We start from the raw sequence: 21,134 nt of genomic DNA, 5'->3' as shown, positions 1-21,134 counted from the left end.
ACCCCACCCCAAAGCCTCATTTATCAATTAGATCTCTTACTACTGAAGCCACTGGCATAGAAAAATATTTGAAATCCCAGCAGTCTATAATGGCAATATGACTCTTAGTTATTGAGGCATCATTTGCAGATTATAGCCTAACTGGTAGGCTTCCTTTTGGAGGGAGACAGGTAATGGGGAGATTCTCAGAGTCAGACACATACTTGCTTTTTCTTTAATCAACTAAAAATACGGCCATTAATATCCTTCAAAGAGTTTGTTTCTTTTTATTTTAGATAAAGAAAAAAATTACTAAAATCCTGGGAAACACTGCCCTGCATTGAGAGATCCATTCAGAATAAATGCTTTTATAGCTATACTAAATGCTCTAGTATAATGTTTCACCTCTAAGAAAATAATTCAGAAAACCTCGTACCCTCCTCTTGTAGAACAATTTTACCACAGTTAATTGTTCAAATAAATGGTGGCTTTGAGTTTGTCTTTTACCATGATACAAACAACGGAACATAGAAGTTTTTTGCTGAGTGAACCCCAGGAAAACAAAAGTCCTCATCACAAAAAATGTCACGTAAATTCATAGTTTATTAACTAGTCCCTATGCATTAACCAATATCCCTCCACAGCGATGAACTTGAAAAGCAAGCAGTACGGTTATTTCTTTCCTTTCCCTATTTCATGTGTTTAAATACAAATAAATCTACTTTTAGTGAGTGCCTATGAGACTCTGCTAAAGATGCCTACACAAATTTTTTTTATTGGATATTTATTTACATTTCAGATGTTATCCCCTTCCCCCATTCTCCCCCTACACACACAGGAACCCCCTATCCCATGTCCCCTTCTCCTGCTTCTATGAGGGTGTGCCACCACCCACCCACCCACTCCCACCTCCCTGCCCTCGAAATCCCCCACACTGGGGTATCCAGCCTTCACCGGACCAAGGACCTCCTCTCCCATCTATGTCCAACAAGGCCATCCTCCTCTACATATACAGCTGGAGCCATGGGTTCCTCCCTATGTGCTCCCAGGCTGGTGGTTTAGACCCTGGGAGGTCTGGCTGATTGATATTGTTGCTCTCCCCATGGGGCCGAAAACCCTTTCAGCTCCGTCAGTCTTCTCTCTAACTCCTCCATTGGGACCCCCATGAACAGATCAATGGTTAGCTGTGAGCATCCGCCTCTGTATATGTCAGGCTCCAGCAGACCTCTAAGGAGACAGCTGTATCAGGTTCCTGTCAGCATGCACTTCCTGGCATCCACATCAGCATCTACTTCTGGTGACTGCACAAGGGATGGATACCCAGGTGGAGCAGTCTCTGGGCAGACCCTCCTTAAGTTTCTGTCCCACACTTAATCTTCATATTTGCTCCCATGAGTATTTTGTTACTCCTTCTAAGAAGGGCCAAAGCACCCACACTTTGGTCTTCCTTGTTCATGAGCTTCATGCAGTCTGTGAGTTGTATCTTGGATATTTCGAGCTTTTGAGCTAATATCCACTTATCAGTGAGTGCATACCATGTGTGTTCTTTTGTGATTGGGTTACCTCACTCAGGATGATATTTTCTAGTTCCATTCATTTTCCTAAGAATTTCTCAAATTCATTGTTTTTCATAGCTGAGTAAAACTCCATTGTGTAAATGTACTACATTTTTTGTATCCATTCCTCTGTTGAAGGACATCTGGGTTCTATCCAGCTTCTGGCTATTATAAATAAGGCTGCTATGAACATAGTGGAGCATATGTCCTTGTTATATGTTGGAGCATCTTCTGGGTATATGCCCAGGAGTGGTATAGCTAGGTCCTCAGGTAATGCTATGTCCAATTTTCTGAGAACCCGCTAGACTGATTTCCAGAGTGGTTGTACCAGCTTGCAATCCCACCAATAGTGGAGACGTGTTCCTCTTTCTCCACATCCTTGACAGCATCTGCTATCAACTGAGTTTTTGATCTTGGCCATTCTGACTGGTGTGAGGTGGAATCTTAGGGTTGTTTTGACTTGCATTTCCCTATTGACTAAGGATGTTGAACATTTCTTTAGGTGCTTCCCAGCCATTCAAATTTCCTCCATTGAGAATTCTTTGTTTAGCTCTGTACCCCATTTTTAATAGGGTTATTTGATTGTCTGGAGTCTAATTTCTTGAGTTCTTTGTATATATTTGATATTAACCCTCTATTGGATGTAGGATTGGTAAAGATCTTTTCCCAATCTGTTGGTTGCCATTTTGTCCCATTGACAGTGTCCTTTGCCTTACAGAAGCTTTGCAATTTTATGACATGAGTCACTTAAGTACATCATATCATCTGCAAATAGTGAATTTTTGACTTCTTCCTTTCCTATTTGTATCCCTTTGAGTGGGATTGCTTCAAGTTTCTCTCCATGTAGTTTGATGTTGGCTACTGGTTTGCTGTATATTGCTTTTACCGTTTAGGTATGGGCCTTGAATTCCTGGTCTTTCCAAGACTTTTACCATGAAGGGATATTGAATTTTGTCAAATGCTCAGCATCTAGTGAGATGATCATGTGGGTTTTTTTCCTTTGAGTTTGTTTATATAATGGATTACACTGATGGATTTCTGAATATTGAACCATCCCCACATTCTTGGAATAAAGCCTACTTGATCATGATGGATGATTGTTTTGATGTGTTCTTAGAGTCGGTTTGCAAAAATTTTGAGTATTTTTGCATCGATATTCATAAGGAAAATTGGTCTGAAGTTTTCTTTTTTTGTTGTGTCTTTTTGTGGTTTAGGTATAAGAGTAATTGTGGCTTCATAGAACGAATTTGGTAGTGTTCCTTCTGTTTCTATTTTGTGGAATAGTTTGAAGAGACCTTCCTTGAGTGTCTGATAGAATTCTGCACTAAAACCATCTGGTCCTGGGCTTTTTTTTTGGTAGGGAGACTTTTTATGACTGCTGCTATTTCTTTAGGATGGGACTGTTTAGATGGCTTATCTGCTCCTGATTTAACTTTGGTACCTGGTATCTGTCTAGAAAATTGTCCATTTCATCCAGATTTTCTAGTTTTGGTTTGTTTTGTTTGTTTGTTTGTTTGTTTTGAGTATAGGCTTTTGTAGTAGGATCTGATGATTTTTTTTAAATTTTCTCAGTTTCTATTGTTATGTCTCCCTTTTCAGTTCTGATTTTATTAATTTGCATACTATTTCTGTGCCCTCTGGTTAGTCTGGCTAAGGGTTTATCTATCTTGTTGATTTTCTCAAAGAACCAGCTCCTGGTTTTGTTGATATTTTGTATAGTTCATTTTGTTTCTACGTGGTTGATTTCAGCCCTGAGTTTGATTATTTCCTGCAGTCTACTCCTCTTGGGTGTATTTGCTTCTTTTTGTTCTAGAGCTTTCAGGTGTGCTGTCAAGTTGCTAGTGTATGCTCTCTCCAGTTTCTCTTTGTAGGCACTTAGAGCTATGAGTTTTCCTCTTAGCACTGCTTTCATTGTGTCCCATACGTTTTGGTATGATGAGCCTTCATTTTCATTAAATTGTAAAAAGTCTTTATTTTCTTTCTTTATTTCTTCCTTGACCAAGTAATCATTGAGTAGAGCATTGTTCAGTTTCCATGTGTATGTGGGCTTTCTGTTGTATTTGTTGTTATTGAAGACCAAGCTTAGTCCGTAGTGATCTGATAGGATGCATGGAATTATTTCAGTCTCCATGTATCGGGGCCTGTTTTGTGACAGATTATATAGTCTATTTTGGAGACTGTACCATGAGGTGCTGAGAAGAAGATATATTCTTTTGTTTTAGGATGAAATGTTCTATAGATATCTTTTAAAAACCATTTGGTCCATCACTTCAGTTAGTCTTACTGTGTCTTTGTTTAGTTTCTGTTTGCATGATCTGTCCATTGCTGAGAGTGGGGTGGGTGTTGAAACCCCCTACTATTATTGTGTGAGGTGCAATGTGTGCTTTGAGCTTTGGTAAAGTTTCTTTTATGAATATGGGTACCCTTGCATTTGGAACATAGATATTGAGAATTGAGAGTTCATCTTGGTAGATTTTTCTTTTGACAAATATCAAGTGTCCTTCCTTATCTTTTTTTGATAACTTTTGGTTGAAAGTTGATTTAATTAAATATTAGAATGGCTACTCCAGCTTGTTTCTTTGGACCATTTGCTTGGAAAATTGTTTTCCATCCTTTTACTCTGAGGTAGTGTCTGTCTTTGTCACTGAGGTGCATTGTCTATATGCAGCAAAATTCTGGGTCCTGTTTACGTATCCAGTCTGTTAGATTATGTCTTTTTATTGGGGAATTGAGTCCATTGATGTTAAGAGATATTAAGAAAAAATGATTGTTGCTTTCTATTATTTTTGTTATTAGAGGTAGAATTATGTTTGTGTAGCTATCTATCTTCTTTTTGGTTTGTTAGAAGATTATTTTCTTGCTTTTTCTAGGTTGTAGTTTCCCTCCTTGTGTTGGAGTTTTTCATCTATTATCCTTTGTAGTGCTGGATTTGTGGGAAGATATTGTGTAAATTTGGTTTTGTCATGGAATATCTTGATTTCTCCATCAATAGCGATTGAGAGTTTTGCTGGGTATAGTAGTCTGGGCTCGAATTTGTGTTCTCTTGGGGTCTGTATGATATCAGTCCAGGATCTTCTGGTTTTTATAGTCTCTGGTGAGAAGTCTGGTGTAATTCTGATCGGTCTGCCTTTATATGTTACTTGACCTTTTTCCCTTACTGCTTTTAGTATTTTTTATTTGTTTTGTGCATTTGATGTTTTGATTATTATGTGACAGGAGGAATTTCTTTTCTAGTCTAGTCTATTTGGAGTTCTGTAGGCTTCTTGTAAGTTCATGGGCACCTCTTTCTTTAGGTTAGGAAAATTTTCCTCTATAATTTTGTTGAAGATATTTACTGGCCCTTTAAATTGGAAATCTTCACTCTCATCCATACCTATTATCCTGAGGTTTGGTCTTCTCATTGTGTCCTGGATTTCCTGGATGTTTTGTGTTAGGAGCTTTTTGCATTTTGCATTTTCTTTGACAGTTGTGTCAATGTTTTCCATGGTATCTTCTACACATGAGATTCTCTTTTCTATCTTTTGTATTCTGTTGGTGATGCTTGAATCTGTGACTCCTGATCTCTTTCCTAGGTTTTCTATCTCCAGGGTAGTCTCCCTTTGATATTTCTTTATTGTTTCTACTTTCATTTTTTAGATCCTGGATGGTTTTGTTTAATTCCTTCACCTGTTTAGTTGTGTTTTCTTGCAATTCTTTAAGGGATTTTTATGTTTCCTCTTTAAGGGATTCTACCTGTTTACCTGTGTTCTCCTGTATTTCTTTAAGGGAGTTGTTTATATCCTTCTTAAAGTCCTCTATCATCCTCATAAGAAGTGATTTTAATTCTGAATCCTGCTTTTCTGCTGTGGTGGGGTGTCCAGGACTTGCTACGGTGGAAAAACTGGGTTCCGATGATATCAGGTAACTGGTTTCTGTTGCTTATGTTCTTGTGCTTGCCTTTCAACATCTGGTTATCTCTAGTGATACCTGCACTCACTCTCTCTGACTGAAGCCTGTCTCTCCTGTTATCTTGCTTGTTTCAGAGCTCCTCAGAGTCCAGATGTCTCTGTGATCCTGTGTTCCTGAGCTCCTGGGACTCAGGTTGCCTCTGGGATCCTGAAATCCTGCTGCTTTGAGTGCAGTGGTTCCTCTAGCATGGCTCAGGATATGGTGTCTTCACGGGAGCAGACCAGCTAGGTGTCTGCCCCAACCAAAAGGCCTACACAAATTTTATTTTGTACTGTCAACACCAAAAAATTGTGGCCTCTTCATCGCTATTCCTCTCTTAAGTTTTGATGGTTTTATTCATATCGATCCAATTACTTATGATTAAAGAAATTGAGAATGCATAGGACTATGTTGTAAAGGTAAAAAAAAAATACTCCAGTGTGTTATATTCTGCAGCAACTTTTACTCATGTTGCTAGAATTAACTAGACAATCCTGGCAATGAGCTCACTGGTGGGGGAGTTGGTATGTCTGAGACCATTTTGTTTTTCAACAAATAAGCCACAAACATAAGTACAACATGGTATGTAGAATTATGCCCACAGTTTGTCCCATGCAAACAGGATCAAATACAGACTTTTTTTTTTTTTTTTTTTTTTTTTTTTTTTTTTTTTTTTTGTCTCTCTTAGAGTTCTGTTCCTACAATCGTAGAAAGAAAAATGGAGCTTTGGGCTTTCACATGGGCATGCTGTCTCTGGTAGGACATAAAAATCCATCATGTTAATTCAATTCTGACTGGGAGTCTCTTTGTTCTCAACTGCTTGTGGTAGAGCACAGCTCTGGCTAGATTCCAGTTTGGGAGCATTTTTCATTGTAGGATCCATAATGCAACAGAGAACTCCAGGAGATCTCGTGACCCAAAACATGGAACCTGTAGACCTTAACTATCTATTGAATGTCTGATTGTAGTTAAGAAATTACACTAGGAAAATCCAGGCTGCAAAGTGGTCAAATTAAAAAAAAATGGGAGTAAATAAGAAAAGATACAACTTCAAGGACCTTAAATTGACTCTTGGGTGTTCAGTTTGGGAACTGTCTTTAGACCTCCATTCTTTCTCCACCAGTGGCATAGTCGGGGGTCCGTCTGGTCTAGCTCAGCATTTGTCTAGCATTTGTCTACCTTGTTGCACAGTGTACCATTCAGCACGCTCAGTAACTGGTGGCTAGAGGTAAAAGATGATAAATTGAGCCTGTGCTCTTATTTCTACTTCCTTCTCAGATGAAAGATGATGAAAGTTGAGAAAAGAGAACTTCAAGTATATAAATCTATAAGGGCAAAGATGACAGGTAAGGGTATAGACACAGTCTGAGGAATCACAAAAAAAAGGCAGAAGAGAAAGACAGTGAAGCAGACAATTCTCAGGGTAGACAGTCAGGTGTCATGCTTGGCACAGAACCTTTGTGGCACAGGATTTAGAAGTGATATGTATGGCTTGTGTCAAGAGAGAGGCATGGAAGTAAAAGAGAAAGGACTGGCTGAATGTGTCTCTCTGGAGACATGGACCCTCTGTATTAGTTACTTTCCTGTTGCTGAGATTAAAATACCCTGTCAAGCATCTTAAAGGAGAAAGGGTTTGTTTGTTTGTTACTTTGGCTCACAGTCCAAGGGTGTACAGTCCATCATGTCAGGGAAGGCATGGTAGCAGGCTGGTCACACTGCATCTTTAGTCAGGAATGAATGTATGTGCTAAGCTAGCCATCTCCTTTTTATTTAGTCCAGGATCCCATCCCATGAAATGGTATGTTTTCTCAGCTTTTTTTTTAAGGTAGTATTTCTAACTTCATTTAGCATGATCTCAGTAATTCCTCACAGGCATGCCAAGAGGCTCATCTCCTTGGTTATTTTAGATTCTGTCATGTTGACAGGCCATATTGACCATCATACACTCTTACCCATTCATGCAAAATGCTAGCATCGAAATATCTCCCTACTAAGAGGTCAGGCCTTGAGATTTCAAGTTTTCTTTATGAAGAAGTTAGAAAGCCCTGAAAGAAAGAAAAAACAGACACTGTAAGCTGACATTTTATAAACACCATACTTTTGTTAATTCTTTGAGAATCCCCCACATGTGTAAATATATTTTGATTATATTTATTCCCCAATGATTCCCTTTCACTCTTCCCAGAAATAACCCTCTCTCCTACTTTTTCCCTTTCTTCCCTCTCTCCCTTCCTCCCTTTGGTTTTTTTAAAATAACCCAGTGAGTCCAATTTGTGCTGCCAAAATACTCTCAAGTGTGGGCCATTTGCTAGAGCGTGGAGATCTACCAGAGGCCACACCCTTAAAGAGACTGACTCTTCCTCTCAAAAGCCAGCCAGTGTCAGTCGGTCATCAGCTGGGGTAGGGGCTCATGAACCCCTCTTCCCTCCCTGATGGGATGCAACCTGACATTTTGAAGTCCAATAACATAATGGTCACATTTCTTCACAATTGCCCTGAAACAAAATCAGCCAGTGGTAATGCTCACTCTTAAGTGTTAATGAGTAACTAGGGGTCACCAGGCAAAGAACACCTCATAACATGAGCGATTGAAACTCAGGTAAACAAATGGGAAAGTGAGCCTGAAGAACCAGACATTGCAGAGACCGACAAGGAACTTTTACAAAGCAACAATCAGTGACCTGATAAATCTAAGACATCTCATCCCCTCAACTACAACAGTAATGACAGCTAGTATTTATTGAGGTCACATGGGCAGCTGCTACTAACAGATTATTGGTAAATGAAGAAGGCAGGATTCAGACCTGAATTTCAAACTCATCCACTATCTTTGTTTCTTTGCCTTGCTAAAATCCAGTATGGTTATATCCGCACTCATGAACATTGCGTTGGGCTTCCCTGTACATCCTGTTACCAGAGGAACAGAAGAACAAAAAAGGCTCAAAAATGTTCTCTTGCACTTGGCAAACCCTATTCAGAGCCTTCGGTCTAAGCATTAAAAATACTGTTCTAAACAGGACAGAGTACCAGCTCTCGGGAAGCAAAGGTTAAAAATTCAGTCCAAGAAACGTACAACACAGTGAAGGAAGTCTACCAGGAGACTAAGGAGCAACAGGAGAAAATTACAACAAGAGATCAAGATACGTCCGATGAACGCAGGACGTTCTTTTTTCCACTTCCTGGGGATTCCAGAGAGGAGGAAGAGGAAGTATAAAAAATGAGTCACCCTAAGAATGATACAAGAAAACTTCCCAGAGATGAGAAAGTTCCTAAAGACCCAGACTGAGCAGGTGCCAAACCCCTGTGCCCAGAACAAAATCTGATAAAAGATCCACAGTGTGGCACAACTTCATAAAATCTCACATTAGGGATAAAGGTTCTAAAAGGCTTCCAGAGAGTTGAGGAGGCCAGCTGTAGCTTGAGTTTAATCGCCAACATGGATGCACAGGCAAGTACACACATTTGTTCGTGTGCTGTAATCCCAGCACTTGGGAGGTAGAAGCAGAAAGATCATTATGTTCAGAGTTATCCTTGGCTACCTAGCTAATTTAAGGCCAACCTGAACTACTTGGAACCCTGTCACATACACAAGCACACATACACATAGAGGAGAGACAGACAGAGACATAGGCAAAGAGACAGACAAACAGACTCACAGAGACAGACACACAGAGAGAGTTAAAGCAACTCCAAATAACAGGAACTTAGAGTAGCATCCTATTTATGAAAAGCAACAGCGGGTATTAGAATATAAACAAACAAATAATTTAAATTTTGAAAGAAAATCAATGCTTTTAATAAAGGTTTGCAGCTCAAAATACTCTGGCCAGGCAAAGTGGTAACGGAAGATAAGAATTGACAAGTTAGCGTGCTGAAAATCTTTCTATATGTCTTTTCTAAGAAGTTGCTTGAATGCATAGTCTAACTGAAATAATGGGGAAAATCAAGACAGATGATGCAGAATTTAGGAACAGACTCACTGTGGAGGGAAGGAAGAATAGTCTTCCAATCTTAAATTTCCTTGAAAGAACCATGGCTTCCATGCCGCTGGCGCAATATGATGGGATTGTGATTTAGGCAGATCCTCCTATTCTTGGCGGTTAAGTGGGATTGTTAGATTTCTGGGAGACCTTCATTACATTTTTGCAAAGCTCAGATGAAATGTAATTGAGACCTAAGCTGTGGCTGTGGGAAGATCCACCAGGCCGTATGTGGACACATGAATAACTGAGCTGGTATCTGATGGCCTGGGGGAGGACAATTTTATTTTACAATAGATAGTTATGGCATGAATGAAGAACAATGACAAAGGAGACCCTATGAAAGGACACTGAAGCTTCAACCCTGGAAGCTGGTACATAAAGGCAGGAAAAAAATTTTTTAATATACCAATAGGAATGAAAGGAAGGTTCATTCCGGTTGTACTATTTTAAGTGGAGGTAGAGGGCAGTGTCACCTGCAAAATAGAAAGGAGATAGATGCTATTTCTGATAATACTCGGTGTGTCCATTTAGAACTACAGAGCTCTGCAAGACCAGGTCAACTTAAAATACAAAGAAAACAACAACCAAACCCACAGCAGCTCTTGCTACTTGACCCTGTGAGTTCGAGGAGATGTGGGGAAAAAAGCCTGCTTCAGGAAAGTCACACCAGGACACCTTAAGCACAGCTTATACAACGGATGCTCAGAGCTACATCAAGTGGTCTTACAGCCCCGAGACCAAAGTTGGCGAGGTAGTGAAGGACCAGAGCTGCAAGGCCTTGGAGGACAAGACGTAATGAGTGGCCCGGACACTGAGGAGTTACTAGGAAGTTAAGCAGGAGAGTAACATTCATCCATTCTCAAGATTGTTCTAGGAGGTATCTGAAAACCGTATCAGAAGGAAAAAGAGTAAACATGAAAGCTAATGCAGCAAAGCATGATGGTAGCTGCAGTTAGAAGCCAACCGTGAAGATGCACACATAGCCACTGTTGATATCTGAGAGGAATTGGTTCTATGACCCAGTAAGAATATCAAAATTCAGACTTATCAAGTCCCTTATACAAAATGGCATTTATTTGCACATAGCCCAGATACATCCTCCTGTGAACCTTAAATCATCTCTAAATAGCTTATGACAATGCAAAGTAAATGCTATGCTAGTGTCACATTATTTTATTGGGGGAGTAATGACAAGAAAACCCGTATATATTCAGTGCAGATGCAACTTATCTTCTTCAATTTTTCCAGCGTGTTATTGACTGAATCCATGGATTTAGAATCCACAGGTACAAACTGTTGAATGTGCTGGGACGTGAGATCTTTTGTAGGTTAATTCACAACACTTCGCTATCTTAAATGTTGAAGTTCACCATGCTGAAGTTACCCCCAACTGAGCAACTGAGTTATAAGAGTACGGATTACTATGACAGGGAAACGTGGAGGAGGAGGAGGAGGAGGAGGAAGAAGAGGAGGAGGAGGAGGAGGAAGAGGAGGAGGAAGAGGAATAAGAGGAGAAAGAGAAAAGGAGGAAGAGGAGGAAGAGGAAAAGGAAGAAGAGAAAGGAAAAGGAGGAAGAGGGAGAGGAGGAAGAGGAGGAGGAGAAAGAGGAATAAGAGGAGGAAGAGGAAAAGGAGGAAGAGGAGGAGGAGAAAGAGGAATAAGAGGAGGAAGAAAAAAAGGAGGAAGAGGAGGAAAAAGAGGAAGAGGAGGAAAAGGAGGAGGAAAGGGGGAAGGGGAGGAGGGTTGGCAATGGGTGGCCACAAACTACTGTCACCCCTCAGTTTGGGCTCTGTGAAATTGGAAATGTCTGTGAGGCATGCAGGTAGGGATGTCAAATGAGCAGGTAACACAGACAAGTTAAGTTCCAGGCTGCGGTCGTATTGACTGGACCCTTTGCTTTGAGCTTGACTTCAGATAAACTCTAAGTTGAAGAAGGAAGGAAATGACAGTTTCCTGAGTTCTACTAAATCTCAAACACCCAACATGTCATAGATGTTTCTAAGGTGTGTACTCCTGCTCCAGCACTTTGTCCATGCCTGCTGTCTTAAAGTTACTATATGCTATGATGAAACACCATAACCAAAAGCAAATTTGAGAGAAAACAGTATATTTGGTTTTGCTTCCACATCCCTGTTCATCACTGAAGGAAGTCAAGACAGAAACATAAACAGAACAGGAACCTGGAGGCAGGAGCTGATGCAGAGGCCATGGAGGGGTGATGCTTTCTGGCTTGCTCCTCATGGCTTGCTTGGCCTGCTTTCTCATAGAATGCAGGACACCAGGCCAGGGATAGCACCACCCACCGTGTAAAATGAAGTTATAAAAACAACAAAATCAAAGCACACATACATGTCTCAATGGTTTAAGCAAGTGTACCATTTTTGTGTTGGTCCAGGGCCACATTCATATACTATGCCAGCCTCGCTTCCCTGGATGAGAGTAAAGCATGACATGAGCTAAAAGAATCCATCTTCCTTCAGTATCACAGACAGACAGATGCACCATGGGGTAGAAATGCTTAAGATGTTTCAAGAGAAATTGGAGTTGAAAGATGGCCTGATCTTGAAGACTGCATGTTCGGGGTTTAAGGGGGAGCAAGTGGGGGCCATCCAAAGGACAGGAGAGGCTTCACTTCCCAGCTGTGCTAAAGACTCCCTCTCCTCCCTCTGTTCTTTCCCCAGCTGCAAAGATATTTATGCCAATTTCACAAACATCTTTCTCTAGTGTTAATCACCTGGAGAGCATTTCAGTGACAAGAGCCAAAGTTCACTCTTGTTAACAGGCAAGATTGGAAAACACAGAACTGTAGATTTAAAATAAATAAATAAATAAAACAAACCAAAGTAACTAATATGACACCTTCTCTCACAAGAAGCAAGAATAATACCTGTGGTAAAAGCAGGAATGATGTATGAGCTTTACATTTCTTTAAAAAAAAAAAAAATAAAAGAACTGTATCAAGTTCTGGCAACCTCAAACCTTGACAATATAATCCCAAATTAAATCCAACTGTAATGGGAGAAGTTGCCAATATTAGATTTCACTTGCTGAGCAGACACTACTAATTATGTTTTTGTTTTTTCTTCTTGGTTCTTAAAAAGTTTTCATTTGTTGGGATTATAACATAGTTATATTGGATCCCTCTTCGCTTTCCTCCCTGCAAGCCCTCCATATGTGCTTCCTTGCTTTCTTTCAAATTCATGGCCTCTGTTTTGCATTGTGTTGTTAAATGCATGTATGCACATACACATATTTCTAAATGCATTCGCTTAACCTGCTCAGTCTGTATAATGTTGCTCATATACATTTCTATGCCTGACCATTCGATATTAGATAGCTAGCTGACATGCTCTTCCCTGGGGAAGACTATGTCTTCCGCTCTCAGCATTTCCGAGTTGCCTGGAGTTCTGTGTGTAGGGCTGAGGTCTCGTGGGACCTTTCCTTGTAAAATCTACTTTAGCGTATCTGTTAGTGCTGTCCTCGATCGGCTCATGTTTAGGCAGTCTTGTTGGTGAGACTCTATGGGTGTGGCTTCTGACAGTCCTAGAAGAAGCAAACTTACTGTTCCTCTGTTTACAATCTTTCTGGGTCCCTCTTCTGCAATAAGCCTTGGGTTTAGGAATTGTTTTGGAGATGTAGCCATTGAGACTGGGTTCCACAATTCTGTATTTTGACTGGTTGTGGTTTTATGTACTGGTTTCTATCTGTTGCAAAGAGAGGTTCCTTTAATAAGGGGTGGGAACTACACTTATCTGAGGGTATAAGACAAATATTCAACCTGTGGTTAGGAATATACTGGCTTAGTAAGTGACATTGTAGGTTCTCCAATAAGGCCCATTACATCACTAGCCTGCTAGTTGTCTAGGTTTCCAGTAGCAAGCATGGTTTCCCTCTAAGATGATCTTAAGTTCAATTAGAAAGCTATTGGTTACATCTAGGTGTGTGAGCAGTGCTTCATGTAGCCCAGGCTAGTTTAAACTCACTGTGTAGCCAAGGATGATGGTCTTGAACTTCTGACACTCCTGCCTCTACTTTCCAAGTGTTAAGATTATGGACATATGTTATCATATGTAATATGGCTTACTTTATTTATTTATTTTTTTTTAGATAAACTTCCACTGTGTTAGCTTAGCTGTCCTGAAACTTACGTTCTAAAACATAACCTGGTTATGTAGACCAGGCTGGCCTAGAACTCTTAGAGATCTGCCTGTTTCTGCCTTCCATGTGCTAGGATTAAAGACATGTACCACCATGCACATCTTCTAGTAAATATTTTAAATATGAAGATAAAAGCCTTGGAGAGGGAATACATAGTGACTGTTTTCATTGACGAAATAAAAAGGAGAGAGATTGTGGGTTAAATATTCATGTCCTTATCCAAGTTATTTTTCAGTGCAAGAAAAAGCATCAACAAGACATACAATCTCTCAGAGAAGCAGGGAAGGGGTATGCGGGGTGGAAAGGATTGACAGAAGGCGGACTGCAATTGAAATGTAAAGCAAATGGATAAATAAATTAATGGGGAAAAAAGACATACATTCTACACTCTTTGGGAAGAGAAAATTGCTACATAAAAGCCAAAAATATTATCCTACTTTAATAACTAACATTAATATACAACTCATAGCCCCACCACATCCCCCTCCCATGGTTTGCAGAAGTAATGTTCAGATTATATTTTCAGATTAATAATTATCTTTTTCATAGGAATATACTTACAGTCTTCTAAAAAGAAACTGTGTTTGGGGGTTCTCTTAGCCGTAATTTACTATACTGTTGAATTTTTTTAGTTCTGCACTTAACACGGAGTATATTCATAATATTGAGTCTGATCCCTATCAAAGGAGTAGTTTATGTGTCTCCAGACCTCTCTCTCTCTCTCTCTCTCTCTCTCTCTCTCTCTCTCTCTCTCTCACACACACACACACACACACACATACACACACACACACACACACACCAGGAAGTGATAGCAGTTTAGGTACCATTGACTTTGTCTGATTTATATTTTGTTTCTGGAGATCTTTTACTAGTTGTATGATGTCATTTTACCAAGTAACGTTCATATCCCTCCCTGATTCCCAGAATTTACAGAAAGAATAAAAACTTTGTGGATTTGGGTGATTAAATGCAAGAATTCCACTAAATAAAAGGCAGGCAGTGGTGGTGCATGCCTTTAATTCTAGAGTGGTAAGATGGCAGGTAAAAAGCACTTACCACATAAGCCTGAAGACCTGAATTCAATCCCCAGAACCCATGGAAAGACCAAGGGAGAGAGCCAACTCCTCAGACTGTCCTCTGACTTCCACATGCATACCACAGTGTATATCCTGGAACACACACACACACACACACACACACACGCACACGCACACACTACACATACATAACAATGATGTATTAAAATTTTTAAAAACAGCAGTTCCTTGTAACCTTGACTTACAAACTCATATCCACCGTAGACCACTGGATGTAGGTAGTGAACTCGTATATAGTCAGTAGCTGAAAGAAACTTGTCACCTTCCCATTAATCTCATAGCTGTTTGATTGGGGAAGGGAGGACAAGGACAGGAAGGACCTGGTTGCTGACTGCCTGTCTGTGTTGTTCTCTTCTCTACACCCCAGAGATGTGTCTTCCACCAGCGTCACAGCCCTTCCCTCCAAAGGCCTGGAGCACCTCAAGGAACTGATCGCAAAAAACACCTGGACACTCAAAAAGCTCCCCCTGTCCTTGACTTTCCCCCACCTCACTCGGGCTGACCTCTCTTACCCAAGCCACTGCTGTGCTTTTAAGAACCAGAAGAAAATCAGGGGGTAAGTAGCAGGTGCCTGGGATAAGCAAGGATGGGAGATGGATTCATTTATAGATTTGGAAAAGAACATGATTTAAAGCCCAGGAGGGGAAAGAGCTGGAAGCATCCACGTGAACAGGAAACCCATGGACCTAATGGTTGTGGGAGCAAAGTGGGTGTGGATGAGAAACAAGCCCAGCATCGTTGGATTAATGTGGGGAAGGAGGGACACTAAGAGATGACATCATGGAGACAGGGCTCACTTGTCCCCTGTAGACAGACACTGCGGCGGGTTTGGCTTGAATTCCCAACCCTATCCATTTTGTAGCTGGGTTATTTCAACCTACTTATTCAACTACTCTGAGCGTCTAAGGACCAATGTCACATTGTCATCCATGACTGGGTTGAGAAAGTGAAGGGGTCGAATAGAAAACACTTGGAATTGAATGGCTGGAACGTAACACGTAAAACATATTAACTATGACATATATTATCTCGCTATCTGGCTGCTTACAAGACTGCAGAGGAGAGGCCCACTCCTTTGCACTTTACACTTGAAGCTGCCCCTGATTCTTGCTCTGACCTAGTTCCCCTGTTATGTCTTGTGCCGTCTCCTGCTTTAACCCCACCTTCATTGTCTATTTCTGCTCCTTTAGTTTCTACGCAAGTATTCACTAGGTGACTCCCAACACTCATAATTTTAACCAGAAAAAATATATATATATCAAGGCCTCATCATAGAGCCAGATGAAAATTTGCAAGTTTTAGAACTGGGTGAAGGGAAGCATCATGGCTATGCTTAGGACACAGTGTTGCTATCAGGTGCTATACTAATGTACAATGACACTGAGTGGGAAGGACCGGGGATGAATGCATAGATAGAGTGGACCTCACTGATGGGTGCAACTCTGGTGAGATTAAAAAAAAAAAAAAAAAAAGACATATACCTTCCCAGTCCTGACTGGTGAACCTAAGGCTCAGGGGTCACCGAGGAAGGAGGGATGGAAAGATTACATGTAAGAGCCAGAGGAACTGAGAGGCTACTGTGAGATTGTGTCTCCTAGGAATCTCAACCCTACACAGAGAAAAACAGGCAACTAGGCAACGCTGAGAGTGGGAGAAATAGCCCTCCCAGGGGAGAACACACCAATTCGTTATCTACTACCAAATGGTCAGCCCTGAAACCATATATGTACAAATAACACCATACAGGCTGAGCAGGTTATATGTATGTATTTAGGAAGCCACACATGTGCACACACAGGGGTATACACACAAACCCCACTACCAACAACATCAACAATTATTGGGGAAAAAAAAGTCATGAATTTAAAAGTGAGCACGGAGGGGATGTAGGAGGGTTCAGAGGGAGAAAAGGAAAGGGGGAAATGATATAATTATATTGTAATCTCAAAAAAAATTAAAAAGGTAAAATCCTATCTCTGTGAGTATACCTGTGTGCTGTGGCCATTAATGCATTTGTTAGTGAATATTTAATGAACATCTCCTGTGTGTCTGGCACTAACCCAGCCCCAGCTAGCTTATGAGGTGGCTTCTTGCATAAAGTAGCTTATAATCTGCTGGAGGAATTCAACAAAGAAAGAAATGTCAGTCAGGGCTGTGAAGGGATGAAACCCTGGTGGGTGGGGCTTATTCAAGGAGGCCAGGAAAGACTCCTATGAATAAAAGCAGCATATGTTTAAAATTGAGTGTCTAGAGGTGGCCATGAGTTTCTAGGCAAAGTCAGCGTGGAGTTCTGGAACTCAGAATAGGCGTAGTGTTAACAGCAAACTCAAATACATAGAAGGCACAACCCTTGTTCCCTGTACTGTTGTAATATCTTGGAAAAGATACCTATTCATTCAACACTCTTGTTCCATTCCCAAATGAACAAGTTTCACGGACCTGTCCAACATGGCACAGTTCGGTAACTAAAGGAGCCATGTTCTAAGTTGGTTCTAGTGTCCATGCTTCTTGATCATGACTCTTCTTGAAGTGGTTCAAGATGAGGAGAAATAAGATCCATGTTGCTGGTCACAGTAAGAGAGGTGAGGTTGTATGAACTGATGTTGGAAAGATGGCTCAGAGAGAAGCTTGCTGCCAAGTCTGATGGTCTGAGTCCCACCTCTGGCACCTACACAGTGGAAGAAGAGGGCTGACTCCCACAAGTTGTCCTTTTGAAATTAAAAATTATAAACAAGTGTCATGGATGATTTACCAGTGTGTGCTTAGAAAATACTAAGTTACACAGAAATAGAATTTACCTGGAAAAGCACTGCCTCAGACCCAACTCTAAGGTAAGTTGCACACGAACCAAACTTAGAATGTGTAAACTAAGGAAGTGCAGAGTTGTACTTATAAGATGAATTATAATCCAGATCCACCGAGGATGCATTTCTTTAGAACTTGCTCAGAAAGAGCCACCACCACACCACCCCCACACGCACACTTCTCATCAGAAAAAGCAAAGAGAAAATGGCCTTGGCTGTCACCTGATAAGACAGCAAAGCTGGTTTGTTGTTACTGGGAGCTGTATCTGTGTCCCTCAGTTGTAATCTAAAAGATAACCAAAAAACTTCAGCTTTGTTTTGTTGCTGCAAAACCCACCTAATTGCTTGGAAAACGTAGCTTGGCATGGGAGACTAAAAAGCCACCTGCAGATGAAAGCATATGTAAGATTACCCAGTTACAGATCAACCTTGCAGGCTGTAGAGGATCTCTGTTTATGGCTGGAACCCAATGGGCTTAGCTGGAATCTGTATGCATGCTTTTCCTAAGGGGCTCTCGATTAATTTTTGAAGTGCCTGGAGTGACTTCTGATTAGGAAAGTAAATTCTACCGCGTTGACCCTCATGCCGCACTGGTGCATGCGCACATAATAAATTAAGTCAACGTTTTTAATGAAGTAGCAGAAGCCTGGCCTGACCAGACCCTGCAGAATCCAAAGCACCATGAATATCAAAATAAGAAACTTGAATATCTTCCCAAGGGTCGAGGGAATCAAGGGTGAACTTTAAGCAAGTGGTGACTCATCTCTGTTGCCTTGCAGAATCCTAGAGTCTCTGATGTGTAATGAGAGCAGTATTCGGAACCTGCGTCAAAGAAAATCAGTGAATGTCTTGAGGGGTCCCATCTACCAGGACTATGAGGAAGATCTGGGTGACAACAATGTTGGGTACAAACAAAACTCCAAGTTCCAGGAGAGCCCGAGCAACTCTCACTATTACGTCTTCTTTGAAGAACAAGAGGATGAGATTATTGGTTTTGGCCAAGAGCTCAAAAATCCTCAAGAAGAGACTCTCCAAGCCTTCGACAGCCACTATGACTACACGGTGTGCGGGGACAATGAGGACATGGTGTGTACCCCCAAGTCAGACGAGTTTAACCCCTGTGAAGATATCATGGGCTACAGGTTCCTGAGAATCGTGGTGTGGTTTGTCAGTCTGCTGGCTCTCCTGGGCAATATCTTTGTCCTGTTCATTCTGCTTACTAGCCACTACAAACTGACGGTGCCACGCTTTCTTATGTGCAACTTGGCCTTTGCAGACTTCTGCATGGGGGTCTACCTGCTTCTCATTGCCTCTGTAGACCTGTACACACACTCTGAGTATTACAACCATGCCATCGACTGGCAGACAGGTCCTGGGTGCAACACAGCTGGCTTCTTCACTGTTTTTGCTAGTGAGTTATCAGTGTACACACTGACGGTCATCACCCTGGAGCGATGGTACGCCATCACCTTCGCCATGCGCCTGGATAGAAAGCTCCGCCTCAGGCACGCATACGTCATCATGGCTGGGGGCTGGGTTTCCTGCTTCCTTCTCGCCCTGCTCCCGATGGTGGGAATAAGCAGCTATGCCAAGGTCAGCATCTGCCTGCCAATGGACACCGATACCCCTCTTGCTCTAGCATACATTGCCCTTGTCCTGCTGCTCAATGTTGTTGCCTTTGTCATTGTCTGTTCCTGCTATGTGAAGATCTACATCACAGTCCGAAATCCCCAGTACAACCCTCGAGATAAAGACACCAAGATTGCCAAGAGGATGGCCGTGTTGATTTTCACCGACTTCATGTGCATGGCTCCGATCTCCTTCTATGCGCTGTCGGCCCTTATGAACAAGCCTCTTATCACCGTTACTAACTCCAAAATCTTGTTGGTTCTCTTCTACCCCCTCAACTCCTGTGCCAATCCGTTTCTCTATGCCATTTTCACCAAGGCCTTCCAGAGGGATGTATTCATTCTACTCAGCAAGTTTGGCGTCTGCAAACGCCAGGCCCGGGCCTATCAGGGTCAGAGAGTCTGTCCCAACAATAGCACTGGGATTCAGATCCAGAAGATTCCACAGGACACAAGGCAGAGTCTCCCCAACATGCAAGATACCTATGAACTGCTTGGAAACTCGCACCTAACTCCAAAACTACAGGGACAAAGCTCAGAAGAGTGTAAGCAAACAGCCTTGTAAAGGGAGGCTACACTATTCACAGTGGGACTTATACAAAAGGCTGGTTTCTTGAACCTGCATTCCGGTCCCATGATACATGAACGAACAAGTTTGTGCAGGCGATGATTCATAGGGTCAGACTTCGTCTCTAGAAAGTATTGCCTCCAAGAAGGGAGAAAAGCAATCAGCATGTCTGAGTCCTAGGTGATATGACAGTCGTCTATGCTCTCCGAGAAATTTGCTTGCTGTTTGTCTGTGATGCTGGGTAGCGCGTTCCACGGACACCAGTTGAACCATTCACATCTCTCTTCTCCATCTTATGTAGTATTTTATAATAAAGATGCTACAACTGGCCAGTGTTTATCCATTTAAGCAGCTCCATGTTAGCTCCCCTGAAAGAACCAAAAAAAGTTTTTTGTTCCTTAAAAATAAAACTCCACACTTGGGAGGTGGAGGCAGGGGTACCCAGTTCATAACTTAACTACATAGAGAATTCCAAGCCAACCTGTGACACATGAAACACCATCTCAAGATGCCAAAAGAACCCTGAAAAGCCAAACATAACTAGATGTAACATAATTGCTTTTATTAAACTGAACAAAAGAGAAAGTCTAGTTTTCAGAGGTTTTTTTTCTTTTTTCTTCTTTAGATTCTGAAACAATTATCTCTTCACCAGGCTCTGCCTGCTGTGCCCCAGCTGTTACACGCTGGCGGAAAAACTACTAAGATTTCAGCTTTTGTGGCTGAGCAAACTAAGAATTATCTTCTTGTACATGACATGAGCTCCGGGAGAGATTTCTAAGGACCACGTGGGAATAAGGACAGGGCACATTTGGTCACCTATTGAATAGGACAGTTAACCGCCAGGCTTTGGGCAAGCCTCTGGACCTCTAAATTCTGTAGAAATAGAAGGATTTGACACCCTCTTCCATTTGAAAAACCCTAGGTATAGCTCTCCCTCAAAAGATATGTGTTCGTGACAAAGGAAAAAAAAAAAAAAAAAAAAAACACTACTTAAGTAGACTCTGTTTTTTCTACCTTGGGAGGCTGCGGTCTACATGTGACCCAAGACAGTTTTTCTTTATTTCATTTTGATCGTCGTGTCTAAACCAAAAGTTCTATTGAGTGACTATGTGGAGCCAGATCCTAATTATTTATCTAACTATACTGTTGTCAACTCTAAAACATATCGGAATTTATATAATCTGTTAGTAATACAGCCAGGCTTGGTGGTGCACGCCTTTAATCCCAGCACTGGGGAGGCAGAGGCAGGCAGATCTCTGAATTTAAGGCCAGCCAGTCCAAGACAGCCAGGTCAACACAGAAAAACCCTGTTTCAAAGAGAACAAAACAAATGACACTAATAATAGAGTTAATATATGACTGTGTAGGCTACTTAAAAACATTTAATCTTCACAGATTTTTTTTTTAAGCTCTCTGGGGCTCACACACTAA

General features: G+C 41.3%; 1 protein-coding gene across 8 annotated transcripts in view; it reads left to right on the top strand.

Moving 5' to 3' along the window:
* Tshr (thyroid stimulating hormone receptor) overlaps positions 1-20,288 on the top strand; it is a 110,150-nt gene extending 89,862 nt beyond the window's left edge. For 6 of the 8 annotated variants that reach the window (XM_076921479.1, XM_076921478.1, XM_076921482.1 and 3 more), the window contains 2 exons: positions 15,071-15,259; positions 18,287-20,288. In XM_076921479.1, the coding sequence (XP_076777594.1) occupies positions 15,071-15,259; positions 18,287-19,700 (1,603 nt within the window). In that variant the 3' untranslated portion in view covers positions 19,701-20,288. Of the gene's footprint in view, positions 1-5,300; positions 5,436-5,557; positions 6,200-15,070; positions 15,260-18,286 lie in introns of those variants that run through there. The other 2 variants (XM_076921484.1, XM_076921485.1) reach the window with 2 other exon arrangements.
* The last annotated feature ends 846 nt before the right edge of the window (positions 20,289-21,134 follow it).

This window comes from Arvicanthis niloticus, chromosome 23 (genome assembly GCF_011762505.2).
Source record: "Arvicanthis niloticus isolate mArvNil1 chromosome 23, mArvNil1.pat.X, whole genome shotgun sequence".
NCBI classification, from domain to species: Eukaryota; Metazoa; Chordata; class Mammalia; order Rodentia; family Muridae; genus Arvicanthis; species Arvicanthis niloticus.
The sequence above is the reverse complement of the archived record's forward strand: the minus strand, read 5'-3'. Positions and strand labels throughout refer to the sequence as shown.